General features: G+C 32.8%; 1 protein-coding gene across 3 annotated transcripts in view; it reads left to right on the top strand.

Annotated features, from left to right (window-relative positions):
- The first annotated feature begins 5,258 nt into the window (after window positions 1–5,258).
- The window catches only part of LOC125659385 (uncharacterized), a 39,615-nt gene continuing 26,964 nt past the window's right edge, over window positions 5,259–17,909 (top strand). Inside the window, exons 1-2 of one of the 3 annotated variants that reach the window (XM_048891044.2) lie at window positions 6,063–6,132; window positions 14,066–14,226. In XM_048891044.2, coding sequence (XP_048747001.2) covers window positions 14,181–14,226 — 46 coding nt within the window. In that variant the 5' untranslated portion in view covers window positions 6,063–6,132; window positions 14,066–14,180. Of the gene's footprint in view, window positions 6,133–14,065; window positions 14,227–14,614; window positions 14,714–17,909 lie in introns of those variants that run through there. The other 2 variants (XM_048891042.2, XM_048891045.2) reach the window with 2 other exon arrangements.

Raw genomic sequence — 17,909 nt, 5'->3', positions numbered from 1 at the left:
AATAAATCCCGCTTTAACAATTAAAACTTGTTCCAGAAGAAGCATACATATGAAAGGCACAAGTACATGTGGACAGATGATTAAGTATTGAAAACATGAACACCTCAACATCTTATTGTCTTTATTGTCATTGAACAGCTTTGTGAAATGTAAACCATCATGCCTGAAGAGATTATTATACGTCAAACCATGCTCAGCTTTAATTCCATGCAGATATCACAAATGTTAAGTGGTTGGGAATCAAACATGGTCTACATGTGTATATACAATATAAATGTATTTGCTTCTGCAAAATGAAGACTTCTCAACATGTTGATCTTCGAGAACAAGGCTCCTTCTAACGTGTGGCAGAACTTTAGATTCATGTCCGCGGTGCAATTCTCAAACACGTAAAGATTTTCGAGCTGGCTCTTCCGGCTTACTGATAGTTCCTTGCTCCACGTGCTCTTTTAGGTTTGTCAAAACCATGGTTTTATTAGGAGACATAAAATAGAACACACTTCATTCACTTGCAACTTTTAAGCTTAAGGAAGTCCGCTCCTGACTGGATCTGTAAGAAAAAATGCATGTATTTAAGAAAGGGTCCAATCCTGAACCAAAATCGAGGTCCAATCCGGCACGTTTATCGTGGAAACGACCATAGTCCAATCCTGCACATTAGCAAATGTTCAAGTCAAGATATCTATTTAACCAAGGCAATTTAAGGGACAAATCGCATACACTGGTTCAAGTTTTCATCAAAAGATATGTGCAGAGTCTATTTTACCTAAAGTATCTTTCTTAAAATGCATGAAAACATGATTAGAAACATCTTCGCCCGCTTCGAATTCTATCGAGGCAACATCGTCAACTTCGATCAATGAATTTAGAGTTGTACGTGTACATGAGTAAGAATTCCAACAACCAATCAACTTAATGATGCCTCCCTGGCCAGGCAGTGTCTTAAATTCATAAATTCGTCGTCTAATAAGTCGGTAAAATAAAGAGTTTTAAGAGCCTACCTTTGTTTGGAAATGCCGTCTGCCATCTTGTTTTGTCCAATCCTGCACACGATCATGACAGTGGCGATGTCGGAAGTAAAATCCAGCTGGCGACAATAAAGAACAGTTACACTTAGCACTTTAAAAACAGTGTTTTGTTTGCAAAAAAGAGATTTTTAAAAACCCAAGCTTTACTTTGAATTGATGCATGATATGTATTCTATCATCCTCGCTAGCTACGCTTACTGAATCCGGTAGTACCTACCTTCCACAAACCGTGGCTGTATAATCAGCAAACACCTCGATTTTCATGAATATATATATAGAATGATGCAATAATTGTTTTGACCAATCACAGTCACAATAACAGAATTCTTATGTTTTAAAGGACACATCTCATGTTTTCAAAGTATACAACATTACATGCATTTCGTCTTCTTTATGCTTATAATAATTAATTCTAATAGTTCGTTCGCCGAAATTATGCGATAATTAACCACAATACAGACTTAAATCTAAGTCCCGATTTCAAAAAATCTAGTTAATTAGGTAGGTAGTCACATGGTACAGTGACGTCACACACGCCCTTCGAATTGTGAAAGTACTACGAGATATTATTAAAAACTCAACTTTTAGGGGCCTAATTTATTTACCATGGGCAACATTTAAATCGTTGTTGACAAATTGTCCGAGTTTTATATGTGTTCGCCACCAGTGCACACATATAACGATGTAAAAACCCAAATATAGCGAGTAAAGCGTGTATGAAATCGGCAATATTGTGAGTAAATAATATTTATATGGGTCGTTGTCTATAAACTGTTTGATGATGTTATTCCTTTATACATCTGTAATTGGCGCTGTTTTTCTAAAATAAACAGTGCAATCATTATTTATTTTTGGATTAGACAAATTATGATACGTTAAATTGTTGACAACTAGGCCCTATGCCAAGCTATTGTCACGAGTGCATTTCGGAAAGAAAGAAAAAGACAATATACACACAAAGCAATAAAAATATTCAAATTTAAAGTGGTAATCACATTATTTTATTTTGATAAAGCAATCTTATTACTATTTTTGAATTGTGATCTGCACGTCTTTAGGAAGTACGAAGTGGGAGCACGGCGTTATACTGACGCACTCAAGATGCTACGAGTTCATTAAGGAAATAATTTTATAATTCAAGTTAAAGTTAGGAAATACAATATTCTATTATTTGTATAATTAAAAGTTCAATTATTTTGTATCTTTAATTTTTTTGTAAATCTGCCAGTTGGTAGAAGTTACATTGTATTGTCAATATATATGTGTTGTTACAAGGTGAAGGTCAGTTGATCCGGGTGTATATTGAATTTGAAGAGCAAAACAGAATGTATGCTATAGGCCTACCAGTGCTTATAGCTTCGATATATCCATTTTCTCGCAGTTTATCAGGGTCTCTGTCCAAGCGGTTTTTGAAAAGGTGACTGGGTGTGTTTTTTAAGGTAAAGTTCTTACTCCAACAAAAAAATTATCCACGTCTTTTTTCTCATACCTTCCTTCGAAAAATTGAAAAATACTCAGTCTAAATCCTTTCTACCGACAAATAGTACACCCGAGCACGGCACAAAACATCTTAATGCATTATTATTTACAAGCCGTTACCGTGATAATTGGTTTTTTGTCGATTAAATCTAATCTGTTTATGAAATGGCTAATAGATGTTTTCAAACCCGAGGGCGCATATGACGTCACACATAATGGCACGTAAACTAGCGAAAGAAAATATGCATATCGCAAGATTTGAATTTCATCGCTCTCAAACTCGAAAACTACACAAAATATTTCATTTAAAACACATTTAAAGTAGTTTTAGGCATAAAAAGAATTAATTTTGCTGAAAAAATGAAAAAGTTTAGAAACATGCGTTGTGTCCTTTAATGTCTGCGCCCATAACAAAAATTTGCAGCATTTGTTTACAAGTAATAACGGACAAAAAAGGCTACAAATCTCTGTTTATAGAGGCAAGTAAAGTTTATAAGTATGTATTGATTGAAATTCGCCTTAACAGCCGTGCTTACGCTTGTAAACTCTGTGTTAATCGTATTATCAAACTTGATGAGGAAATGCGGGGTAACGTTGATGTGTTGAAATCTGAAAGACTAGAGTTGATCAGACAATTATCTAAAGAGAGCGGTGTGCTTACGCATATTATATGGTAAATCTATTACACTGGTGAAGTCGACAAAGACGCGTCTATTAGTTACAACAGCTAAAAAGTGTCCAGTTTGTTCTCAATCGGCAATCCTGATACGCTACGAACACGCAATGATCTCCGAATGATTTTCTTTCCACCAAAATATCATGGAAGTTCACTGATTGGTTGACTAATGAACATAAATATTCATGAAGTCGAGGATTTTTTAAAATCATACAGCCACGGTATTTGACATAGTGTAAACGGAGACAATAGACGTGGCTTGCGACGAATGTATTCTGTATAAATATATAATATAACTTACCAAGAAGACTCGTGACTGTACTCTAGTAGGGATAGCATGATGGAAGAAATCGTCAATGTCCTAATGTACAAACCTATGTAAATCTAACTACCATGGACAACAATAAAATCGTAAACACCATTCTGGGATCAAAGCACCATATCGTGATACAGGACGAAGAATGGGAACTATTCATGCTTGCCGTAGCATCGGGTATATCAAGGATGATGACATAAATAAACTTAGCCATTCAATTTATGCAATTAATCATCATGCGATGTACATATTGTTACAAATGCATTGACATTTATTTTTGTACGTTTGAATATTTGCACAGTTTATACTTGTATTGATGCATTGCTTAATCTCTGCTGCAGAGGGAATAAGGAATGTCTGTCTGTCATGTAGACGTTCAATTTTTTAAAATAAAAGATATCTATGAAAATAAATAAAGGTTATCTGTTGATATTTTTTAACATACGGCTAAAATCATAAGGAATTAGAAACATGCCATTTGGGTAAAAAGATATATTAGACAAATGCACATGAAGTTTCACAAGAAATTGAAACGAAAAGACCAAATTTCAGAAATACCACTATTTTTTTTTTATTTATTTATTTATTATTTTTAGATTTGAACCAATCCAGAGAAAAAAGAACCGGATTGATCCCGTTCAATATTGATAGAAATTTTTGATATATTCAAATTGCTGCTAAGTTCATGCACTTTTCATCAAAACATTAGTTCGCTTAATACATGTAAATTCATTTATATACATCTTTTTTCTAATTGACATGTTTCTGAAAGATTTTAGTCGTAGACTAAAAAATATTAACAAAAAACGTTTTCATTTTTATAATTTTTAAAATTAGAACGTATGTCTGATTCTTTTAGGCATGTTTAAAGCTGGACTCTAAAATCTCTTATTTGCAAACAAACCACCATTTTTATCATTCCGATAAAATAAAACCCACAATTTAAAATCATATAAATGAACGTTTGTATCACACTTTTGATGGTGAAATCATACGGGGTGCTCTAACGAACCATTACACAAAATGTTGGTGTAATTGGTCACCTTAAGTAGACACTAACACATACATATTTATTTACTTCAATCCTCTAAACCCGGGTAATTTAAAGAGTTTATTAAACGTGCAAAGTGATATTGGGAAGGGAGAAATAGATATGATAGAAATGGAATCCACGAACTTTCAGCAAATAGTTCTAATTAGTTTTATTTTGCACTTTAAAAGGGTGATGGCGGATCAAAGGGAGTAAGGGTCTAAGCGTCAGATACCTGTGAATGACTATCGGGAGGAGGGGGGGGGGGGGCATTTAAACCATCGAATGCGGGTTATGCAATCCTTTCTGCAATGATTGTTTCATGTACCTTCTTCACTCGATAAAACAACAAAGAAAGACATTTCATTGTTTATATTTATATTTTAATGCATTTTAAAAAATATATTTAAGTACTATTATATTCGTTACGTTAAACGGAACAGCCATTGCACACTATGACCTTGATGACGATCCATATTTGGTATTGATTACGCAGACAGGTAGTACTAAAACCCGCATCGAACTAATTTGCAATAAACATGTATTCGTTGTCTATGATGAAAGCAATGTCAATCTTTAAAGAAATAATGAGAAAAGATTCAGTGAATGTAAATATTTTGCAATGACGTTTACAAGAAAACGGGGTGTAGGAGGTGAGGATGAAACCAAGTTCGGGAAAAACAATTTTGATGTCATATGAAAACATATCTAAAAAGACGTCCTTTTTGCATTTTGTTTGGGGGGGGGGGGGTGTAACATTACCTTCAAATCCATTCTTAAGTTTGGGGGGAAAATTGCCAAGTAAATGTATTTGAATGATTTTCACATGAATCAATAATATTGTGACGTCAAGATTACACGCCAGTTTATCACTGGCCTTATCGAACATTCTTTTGTCGTGTGACATTGATATCTCTAAAAACGCTGACCTGAATGCATGCCTCCATACGAAGGGAAAGAATTTTTCATATTTCGATTCTTCTGACCATGGAAGGAGACTAATGAGTAATCTTTGATAATGTTCAATAGGTTCAAATGATACAACTGTTTTGACGCACAAGTATCTAATATATATATTTTTATTTTTTTTTACAGTTTCCGAAGTTTGAAATTCCTGCGTTCAAAAAATTACAGAGCGCGAAATACTGTTAATTGGTCCTCTAAGTAAACTGTATTTGTTGGAGTACTTTTAAAATTCATTTTTGGCGTCCCTTATCTGTATACATATTTTATCAATGATTATTGAATCTTTGACACATTCCCTATATAGTTACTGAAGAATTTCGTTATCAGACGTACGAGGTTCGCTTATAAAACCATTAGACAGTCTGTATTGTTTATCGTTCTATGACATATCCTTAAAGGGGTAACATATTAATTTATGATGAACTGATGGTTACATGTGAAATGTGGCTTCAGTAAATAAGTATGTTTGTCCTGTTTGGTACATGTATTTTTTTTCAAGAGCATGCGCAAAGGTGATATGGCTACCCCAGAACAAATGGTTCTGATAAGAGAATGTTTGTCGGAGGGCTTTTATCAGTTCACCTGAATGAGCTTTGTATGATTGTACAGAGGGAACTTACTCATCATGAAAATAAAGGTATGACATTGTTTTCATAATGTAGAAAACTCGTAGCAATTTCATTGATGGGTTGCAAATATTCCCCCTTGATATATAGTTTTATATAAATTATATACATGTAGGTTTGACTTTTCTATCAGCGAACCAATGTTTTTTCCTTCAAATCAGCAATATTGTACAAGATGGTGTTTCGGGTCTTGAGTTAAGGCTTACGTATGGTCCTTGTGGATGATTTCATATCGCTAATCTCGGCGTCTTCTGGTGATGTTCCTTATATCAAACAGACACAACCATTTCTGTATGTGAACTGGATGTGTTAATGGGAGGAGGAAATACATATTACTCCATCGCTAAAACATAGCTTTTCATAGTCACCATTGTATGTACCAGTCAAAAGTTATTGAAAATTGTAGGAATGGTATCTATTTTCTAATGTGTCGGTGAAATCATTGTTGATAAAACATACAATTCTTCAGAACATGTGCACGCAAAATAGGGAGGGAAACTCTTTCTCTCAAAATATTGAAATACAAATCATTCAATCTGATTAGTCAGCTCCTTGATCCGTTCCTTTAGTTTTAAATCGTTTCGTTTCGTATTTAATAATATACATGTATACAGACTCCATCCGTGTGAGATACTGATTCGGACACAATAACAAAAAATCATATAGCAGATACAAAGAAAAATCCTACATCCGCCCTCGGTCACTTGGTGGCTCTCATACTGATATCAAGTGACCCTAACCTGAGATCGAGTTGCGATAATGCCGTGTTTTGTGTAGCATGTCCCTTCGTGGGTACGACACACAAGCCTTGGTGACACCCTCCCTGCCCCTTCAATCTCCTCCGTTGATAAACACTTGGTGACAACCCTCCCCGTCCTTTCAATCCCCTCCGTTAGTGCCTGTACTTTCTTCAGTTATAAAACAGCTGGGCAATGGAGCCACCTTACTCATTCCTGCTTGTAGTTGTACATGTAACAGTTACCACTGAAATGAGACTCAGTAAATTATAACTTATTTATTCTACAGAACAACAAACCGATATTATTTTGCCGACAACCTTTCTGCTATATTTAATCCTTTTTTTAAGCATTTGTACCACACACAAAAAAAACAAGCTGCGAAACCAGAATCGTTCTTGCATGTATCACATTCTTTTGTGCAAAATCGTGGATATATATATATATATATATATATATATATATATATATATTATTTTGCCGACTGAAACAGGAATATAATATTTTCAAATCTATGGGAATAAGTCTTGATCTGCAAAAGTATTAGAATATAGAAAATATGCATAATATTTTGAACTAACTCCTTATCTGAAGGCCATTTTAGATACCATTCACTATGATGCGAAGATTGAGATTATCTCTCTCACGATCCGATACCCCTTGATTTATTTTTTCTTTCTTTAATAGTATCTACCTTATTTCACCAGTATTATGAAGAAGTCATAATTTTATAGCCCTAGAATTATGACAGAAATAATTTAATTTAAACATATTTTATTGAGAAACTCAACAGGATTGGGCAACAGGCATAGCCTATGTAGGCCCTCTCCCAAATACAAGTGTTAAGTACAAAGGTATGATTGATAAAAAGGATTTTTTGAAAATTGAACAATATTGTAATGAGATTTACATGAAAATAGTTAATAAGAGTTTTGTTGAATTTTGCTATGAATTGATTTTTTATAGATCAACATGTTCTACACATACACACATACTTACAAAACCCTCCACCTACAGTCACACACATAGGCCTACATATATACATATAATATAGATCAATACTAACATAGATCAATCCAGCCCGTTAGAAGAACAAAGAAAATAAATAATTTGTAAAAAAAAAAAAAAAAAAAAAAAAAAAAAAAAAAAAAAAAGTGCAAAAATTAACTTCTCAAAAGCGCATTTTGATGAAGATTTAATGTAGTTACATTATATATGAACATAAGAAATAATTTTGCAATTTAAGTTATATGAATACTCAGAACTACCCTATAGAATATAGTTGAACACCAATGTCATGAAATTGCTGCAGAAGAATCTCTCTTTGATGATTATATTTTGAACATTCAAGGAAATAATGCACATTTCCTTCAAATTCATGGCCACAATGCAAACATTGTGGATCATCAGTCAAATAATCTTTCAATAAATGATCGTGACGGAAATAATTATCAATGTGCAATTTCTTTTTTTTAAAGATCGAAGGAAAATAGCTATATGAATGGTGAAGATAACGAACAGTGATCAATCTCATAACTTCTATAAGCAATACAAAATAGATAGTTGGGCAAACACGGACCCCTGGACACACCAGAGGTTGGATCAGGTGCCTAAGAGGGGTGAGCATCCCCTGTCGACCGGTCACACCTGCAACTTCAATTTACTAAAGTCTATTAGTTTTTTGCTTTACAAAATTTAATGTTTAATTGACATTATTTCTGTACAATTTGTAAACACTGTTTATTTCTTCTTATATTAATTGGATGTGATAAGATACGATATTAGGCTTACAAGATCTTGGAACATACATGTATAATGTCTTTTGACACACAGAGATTACCATTCAAGGTCACTATCCTTTCATACCATTCCGTGTGAACAGACATTATTTGTATGTAATACAATGTAGCTGTAGCTTTTAATTTCAAATTTTGTAAGAATTTGCAGTATGTGCAATATATAGCAACATGTTCTTTTTTCTATTTGGTGGTTCTATAAACAGAACAATTCATAACATATGATACATTCGAGTGCATACATGCTATCAGAAATTAACTGTTTGAGAAAATCAATGATTGATTTTTTTTTCAAAAAAAAAACCAAACAAACAAACAAACAAAACCGAGAAAAAAAGTCGATTGCACATATTAACATAAGTAATGGCTGTTCCTTCGCAAAGTCCCCGAGATAGAAGAGAAGGCCATGGATTGCTTAAACATGACCTTTAAAACGACGGCATGAACACAAAATACTAAAATCGTTGGGTTTTCTTTGGATGTTTTTTTTTTAAATTTATTTATTATATATTATTGTTTTTATTTATCTATTTTGACTTTTGAGGGGGGGGGGGTTGTTATTTGGGGTTGTTGTTGTTTTGTTTATTTTGCTCCATTTATAGGGTCACGATTACGTGTGTAATTCATAGTTTCTATTTTTAGTTTGAATACTTTATCTAAGGTACAGCGGTATTTGTAATTCTCAAACAAAATGTGAATGATGTCAGCTATTTATGTGTGTGATAAAGAGCTCACGATTCTAGTTTATTTTTTGTTGACAGAAAAAGTCCAATCAACCAACGTTTGTTAGGACCATAATAAAACTGTTATTCTATATTTGTCGGCCATAATTAAAGGGGCTGGCTCTCGATTTTTGAAGAAAAATATTTTGCATTTTTTATGTTAAACATTGAAAATATAACTCATTTGATGTCGACAGCCAAAATTGTGACCTTCTGAATGCAAGAATAAAAGCAATATTTTAGCCTTAAATTTGTGTTATGTAAACAAAGACTCGGGTCTTTTCATGTATACAAACAAACAGTGAAATATCAATTTTGTAATATAAAGCATCTGAATTGTTCATAGTTACAGTGTACAAATTTTAACTTATAGATGTTACATTCTACCCAAAGAATGCTTGAAATGTAAAAGATATAATAAATTTAGAGCGATATCCATTTCTTTTGAAAATTCCGTAAACAATAACATACCAAAATCTTTGTTTAATAAACAAATAAACTTTCTAAAATGAGCTTCTGTGATAATGTATAACCTTTCAAACACATTAGACAGTAGGTTTTGATCATTAAAAGGGAAAAACAAAATTTGTGGAAAAATCGTGAATCAGTGCCTTTAAAGTGTTAAGGTACATTTATAGGAAAACTTTCTAAACTTTTCTGTACAAGAAAGACAAAGACAGGGTTAGTTAAATGAATATGAAACATGAATCATTTGGTGTCAATGTTGAAATTGAGAGCGCAGCCTTCATTTCAGAAGATAGTCACACGAAATGCTACATATTTTAAAATTTCAAAACATTAAATGTAAGATTTTACTGGTCCTGTTCAATTTCTATTCATAATACGAATGTTATATTGATTCACGATTTCCCTAAAAGTTTTAATGATTAAAATTTACTAATATGTTAAATAGAAGAAGGAAAAAAAAACACTAACACACACGTGCACAATTAAGTTTATGACGGAGACTCATTATAGAAAGTTTGTTATTTGTTGTTTGTAAACAAAGATTCCCCCGTCGAATACTATAATTTAGTATTCGGGGGGGGGGGGGGGGGGAGGGGGGGGGGCAATTTTCAAACGTTTATGATTTTTTTTCACAGCATACCAGTATATATACGTAGCAAAATAGATTACAGCAAACTAAAAAGTCACACCATGGGGTGTAAAATCAAAGTACTGACTGTACTTAAAGATGGTGGCATGGGTTGCGAAAAACTTAACTCGGGTGAACTTAAAACAGTACAGAGATAGTCTGAATGAGGAATCATTAATGGTAATTCATTTAGCAGAAATAATTCAATAATGGTGAAACAGGGTATAAGAGTCCATAGATAGTTTATTAAATCCATGTACCTGTGGTTTAAAAATGCAGTTTCCAATACTGAATGAAGATCATACCTTTTAAATGAGCAAATGTTTTTCCTCAAGAGAGCAGAGGAACTCATATCCATGCACTGTTTTCCTCTTGAGCTTATAGGGAATATTTCAGAATTATCACCTTGTAAAATGGAGAATGGCATTAGAGTCTGCAGCCTTTCTATTTCGAAATATCTGTATTTGTCTAGCATGCAGGGTAACTCAAAACTCAGATATTAAACTCAGAGGAAACGTGTTATTTTTCTTATTACAGATCAAGGTAATACACTTTTTTCATGATCTAATTACCCGATAAGTAGGATTTTATTGTGTACCGGTATTTATTTAAATGGACAAACGAATATCATATTTATATACTGTTTTTCAAAAGATGTTTCAAATGAGTCATTTACCATGTGTTCAAAATATTCTTACATGGATTCTTAATCTCCAGGTTGTTCTCGCGCTTCAGATTGTTCTCGCGCTCTGTCATGTTATATCAAAATGAACCATAATAGATTCGTGAAGTTCTCAAACGATATCTCAAATATACCTCATATAGTTGAAACAGTTCTCAAATTTTGATTAATGTCATACAATAAAAAAAATTCTCGTATATTCTAATTGCTGAAGTATTAGAATTCTCAACCATAAGATCTTACACCTTGAAAAATCATTCATGGAATTTTGGAGTTTTCAGAAGATATCTTGATTCAGCCAGAGTGTCTTAGTTGTGTTTGTTCCTGTATATATTTTTCAACTTGTCTCATATATACATGTAATGTCAACTTCTCAATCATATGACATTTGTGTCATGTAATCTCAATAAAGATTTAGAAAACTCTCAAAAGTTTTCATATGTTCAAATAATGTCCTTCTAATTTAATCATTAAAATATTTCTCATGTTCATAGATATGCAAATACATAATATTCATAAAATATACTTTCTAAAGTATATATAGTGTTCAAGTTCTCAAGATATTTTGATTCAGTCAAAGCATACTGTATTTCAGTGGGTCATGTTCCTGACTTTCTGTAAATTTTTATTCTATATTCATATATATACTAAAATTTTAAATCATTAGTTATTCTTGTCTTTAAATAGTTCACAGCCAGGTGATCTTAAAATCAAATTACACATGTATCTGGAAATTTTTATGACGCGTTATTCGATAATTGTCAGAGAGATCTTGGAATTTTCAATCACGAATTTTCAACTAATAGAATGTTGGGGTTATCAAAAAGCTATCTAAAGTAGACTCGATCTGAGTATAGGGTACCGTGGAGATCCGCGTTAGAATATGTCCTCAGTACCCCTTGCTTGTCGTAAGAGGCGGTCCTTTGAATGAGACCGCAAAAAACGAGGCCCCGTGTCACAGCAACGGCACGACAAAGCAAAGATCGTAAACGACGTAGCCCTTCACCGGCAATGGTGACGTCTCCATATGAGTGAAACAATCTCGAGTGGGACATAAAGGAGATATGCTACACTAGAGAAATTTGATATGAATGAAAAGTGGAGGATATGTACAACAATATTTTGAAAGTGAAAACATTCAAATTTACTTTATTTTGTAAAAAAAAAAAATGCAGTTTTAGTAGAAACCAATCTGAAACAAAATTTAAGACCCCTGCTGGATTCAGTTCAGTTTATTTAGCTCAAACCATGGAATCGTACATGAGGTACATGAAACATATTGACATATATAATATATACAATAACAGGGGTCAAACACGAAAAATCTGGAGAACAGACAATATTATTGATTTTCAAAATAAACATGCATACATGTGTAGCTTTCTTATATATACCGAATCTTTAGAAGACATGAATTCACACAAAATTTTGTGTTTGGGACAATATTCTATATCGAAAAAATCTCTACGTAATTTGCACAATGCTTTACATTCCAGAATATAATGAAATTCATCTCCAATTTGGTTACATTTGCATAATGTACAAAAACATTCCTTTCAATATTACTACTTCAACAGGAAGGTGATGGTTTGTAGTTTTAAATTTAACAATGATTGTTTGTAACTTTCTTGATAATAATGATGATAATATTCCTCACATTTAAAATTTCTGGTGTACTCGAACCCGCGATCTACAGTTCAGCAGTCGACGTGCTAACCTACTTAGCTACTCAGCTAGGCGATAATTTTTGAAATGAATAGACAAATATTGATGATATCTATATTTTAATCCATGTTTTAAAGGAAGTCAGCCATTATAACGATGTAGAGTACCTCATTAAACAATATTCAACCAACAGGGTATAGGGAGGATTTAAAACTTAAAACAAATATGCAAAATTAGCTAGAAGCATTTCAACTAATTGCAGCAAATTAGTTAAAGGATGAACTTTACAAGCATCGAGAGAATCTCTATATTTGGAAACAGGTTGGGACAGCTTCAAATTAGGCAAAAAAAAGAAACAAAACCCCAACATGAATAAAAACAATGTATAAAGTGGACCAGAATTTGACTCCAAACTATCATAAAGATATATTTCCTGCTGAAATTACAACACAAGAAACACTCTAAATTGCATTTACCTACATTGTAAATCTATTTAAAAAAAATTCTTGTGTACCAACTGTTGTAAATGATCATACAAGACTTCGACATAATTTAAACAAATATTTATTCCATTGTAACATCATCATAGAGGACCTATGTATTTGTGGAAAAATTGAAGATCGGGTCCTTAAAAAACAAACAAATATTGTTAATTCTAATTGTAAACTTCTGTCTATTTAATTCGCAGAAAGAATTGTATGGTAAGATGTGATTAATTAATGACTTTATAGTAAAACCAAACTGTCGGTAAACGATCGATGTACGCATCTACAAAGCTTTTTCATGCATGCATTATTTGTCTTGATGAACAGAATATATTTTCCTTTTTCCAAAAATTCATATCTTTATTGAGCAATTGAGCCATTTTGACTAAAATTTAAGGTGTTCGACTCTGTGCACAAATAATGGAGAAGATTAGTGCTGTAAAATCTAATTTACATGTCTATTTGAATATCAATGAACTACATTAAGTATTATGAAAAAGTATTTTAGAGATATAAATCGAATTCCCTTAATCTATCTATTCAGCAAAAAGTTTTCCCGATTATTTTTTACACAGGAGATCCACGTGCTCCATCTGACATTCAGCTGACCTGACGCTTGCTAATTGAGAAGTTTGCCATGGTCTTGTGGGGGGTGTTTAAAACAAACTGAAATTCTACAGCATGTGGTGTGATTTTTTTTAAAAACTTCTTTATTACCAATTTTCTCCAAAACACAAACACACAAACTTTATCTATTGTAGACACACTCAGTGAACTCGCCGTCTACGGAGGGCTTTCAGATTCAAGGCTGGCAGAGAAACTGCGACTTCAAAGGCGTCGATTGTTGATTACAATGCCGTTACCTTATGCATATCTATGAAACGAGTAATAAAACATACCAGTATTTCGGGATTATCTTCACGTAAATAGCAAAACATTTTATTGAATTTTTTTTCAAAAACTGTTTACAATCATTACACTCATACACATATGCTTTTCATAATAAAAACAAATCCATTTTTATGAATTTTTGCCTGCAAAATTCAGCCGCTAGAGTTCCCGTGTATATACAGTAACGCCCACTGTGGCGATAGTATGAGACAGTGGCTATAAATAGCCACCGTCTAAAAACTATCCACGTCAAACTGAGACATCAATATTATCCACGTCAAACTGAGACATGTAAACGCACTATCAATATTATCCACGTCAAACTGAGACATGTAAACTCACTATCAATATTATCCACGTCAAACTAACACAACACTGTTTACTGAATTGCGATCTGTACAGACAAATATCATAGTTTCTCCACATTGCACTTATTCTGTGAATGATCGGTTTTTAAATCGAGGCGGGCTACTGACAAAGAAGTTGATGTTACAGGGGTTTCAACAGTCTCGTTTAAAGTAAGAATTTCCCCAATTCTATGGTCGTTATAACGATTCAGTTTACCAAAGCAATCTGTCATTGACTAAATTGCTGTCTGACGTGTTTCATACCAATTAAGGTCGTTCTATACACACTGATTTTGACCACGGATTATTCAGTTTACCCGATCGAGGCATAGGGCTCACGGCAGGTGTGACCGGTCGACAGGGGATGCTCACTCCTCCTATTCCATCTCTGGTATATCCAGTGGTTCGTGTTTGACCACTTTTCAATTTTGTATTCTTTTTAGGAGTTATGAGATTGATCACTGTTCGTTATCTTCACCTTTTAATAGTAAGAACGAGGATGCTTATCTTTTTTTTCATAGTACGCAAAAGATATTTAGATGCTAGAAACAATCTGTTTCACCAACTCTTTAGACTGAATGAAGCTATTGTGACAGATACCCATTTCTTACTATGGGGTAATGACTCCTTTTCTTATGATATCAACCGCTTTATTTTCTCAGTAGTTCACAATTTATGGAAGATTTAATTAATATATTGTTACTAATGCACTTCAACCGCTCACATTGATTACTGCAATCACGTGACAACTGTATTAGATTTATTACCACCAGGAGAGGAACTTGTAAGTTATCAGAACTTGTTTCCAATCCTTTTGTATATATAGTTTATTAGTACTCAATATAAAATGTTCCAATCATAAGCTGATGAATGTTACTTCTGAAATTTTGGACCTTTCTCCTTGCCAAATGTAAAAATCCGTCATTAGTCAACTACAGACGCGACTCCATAGCTATGGTGAACCAGTCTCTCATTAATTTTAAGTAAAAGATAAATATTTCAATTTATCATTTTTGCATCTTTCACATATTAATTACCTGTATTATAAAAGAATCCTGTGTTGTGCGATTTTCTTTTTAAAAATCAGACCTTTCACACAGAAAATTGTTTGCATGACCGTTTCGTAATTCATATCTAGATGTACATGCAATAAATACTTGAAGGGATTTTTCCACCATTCAGAACACGTAGGAAATAACTGCTGAATATGACAACGAACGTGCTAAGTATTAAATCTAGACCAATTTTCAAGTTTATTTCATAGTAATTGCCATATTTGACAAATTATCTAAATTACGTGTTTTGTGGCATATGCAGGCTACAATTTGATCGTACAAAATAAAACATTCGCGAAGGAAATTAGCTCCTCGGATTTTCAGCACAACCTCGCAGTCTATTTATAATCTACTATTACATTTATTATGAAAACCTATCCAGTTCAATTTATTATGTCATTTTCAAATTTTGAAAGGGTTTTGAAAGGCTTGGCTACATTTTATAGTGGGAGAATTGTTTGCTCTTTGATATGCACGGTGTTTCATCTTGCATGATGTCAATACTTATACCCCTAGACTGCATTTAAATTTGTAATTTATGATATACAAGTAACAGAGACTTGGAACTAGAAATTGATCAGTTCGGTTGATATGTTTTCCCAAAGAGAACACAAATTCTTTGAAACGTCATTATTAATTTGCACGAAATTTTGTATGAAAATTTAGTTTTGAAAACTGATGATATTCCTGATATGTTCTTTTAAACTTTCAATTTCTATATGATTCACTTTCGCATATTTCAAGTGCAAAAGATCATTATGTATTTCCGAACTACTAGCATTAAACATTTTCATATCTATACTGTTAAAAGACATATGTATGTAATAATTTTACATGATTGATTTGTGTTGCTTACATTGTGTTGAAAACAACAGACAGATGCAGCTCATCGGTTAATATACAATATATTTACAAATATATACAAATAAGACACCAGAGGGTGAAAAGACATACAGACAAGGCAAGTTGATGCGAATACATTAAAAGTACATTTTAAGTGCAAAAAAGGTCAAGTTTAACAGACTGTATGTAGCCCAATAACAAGTACCACCTCCTGTTATGTAGGAAAAAATATTTCTACAAGAACTGACAATTATACCAAAAACAACAAACAAACCACAGGTTAAAACCTCCCTACGTGACGGGCACTACACCTTTTCTGCAAATAGGAGAATGTTTTCACCATTTATCAGCCTTCAAAACTAAGATTGTGACATGGACAATATGTAATGCAAAATGAAATAAAAATGGGCACCTTCAGCTATTTGTATATTTCAGACCTCTTCTCAAAGTCAGATGTTGAATAAACCTAAAGATACGTGTATGACAAAGAGATAAAATGAATAATAAATGAATAAAAAATGAATAAAAAACAAACTTCCCATCAGGTAAGACTGAAACATTTTCTAGGGTGGGGGTGGGGGTTGCATCTAGACATCGTATTAGCCAGTCGATAAGAACCTGTCACCTTAGATAAGAAGGGAAAATAAAAAACAAAAAGAAACTATCAAAATATGATTGAAATAGATTGAGAAATAAATGAAACATATAAATGAAAATATAAAACAAATAATGACTAACTACAGTAATGATCAACAGATATGCTAGCGGATCTTACATCCAATTTCAATTAGATAGATAGATAGAAATAATTACTTTTGGCAATGATCGGTAAAAGTATAGGTAAAAAATAAAAAAGATACACGAAGACGTTTAGTAAAGCTTCTGAAGATTAGAAATGAAAGCGCTAAAGCTTTACTAAACGTCTTCGTGTATCTTTTTTTTTTTATTTTTTACCATATATATATATATATATATATATATATATATATATTATTTGTCGAAATGCGCATCTGGTGCATCAAAATTGGTACCGTATAAGTTATATATATATATATATAGTCAAATTTTCTGGACGACATTACCCATCTTCAGGACGACAGAATATTTACATTAAAATGAAAACTAAATAAATAGAATAAAAATGCAAACTAGCACTAAAACTAAGCTGCAAAACCCGAGAACAAACAATGTGTACATATTGAAGTTATCGAGTGTAATATGGGCAATAAAAACCCCGTCTGTTCTGGTTGTGGGCGAAGTATCTGAGCTATATTTTTGTTCGTTGTAACATGCTTTGAAAATCTCCGTCTTCAGCTAGCTTCTCTGAAGGAAAAAATAAAGATTGTGAATCGTATATATATATATATATATATATATATATATATATATGATCTTCCGAGTAAAAATGTTTTAAAGCATTTATGATCCTTAGCTCAAAAGTACTAGCCAAGTGGACTGCACTCGTTTTT

This window comes from Ostrea edulis, chromosome 9 (genome assembly GCF_947568905.1).
Source record: "Ostrea edulis chromosome 9, xbOstEdul1.1, whole genome shotgun sequence".
NCBI classification, from domain to species: domain Eukaryota; kingdom Metazoa; phylum Mollusca; class Bivalvia; order Ostreida; family Ostreidae; genus Ostrea; species Ostrea edulis.
This window is presented reverse-complemented; position numbering and strand designations above follow the sequence as displayed.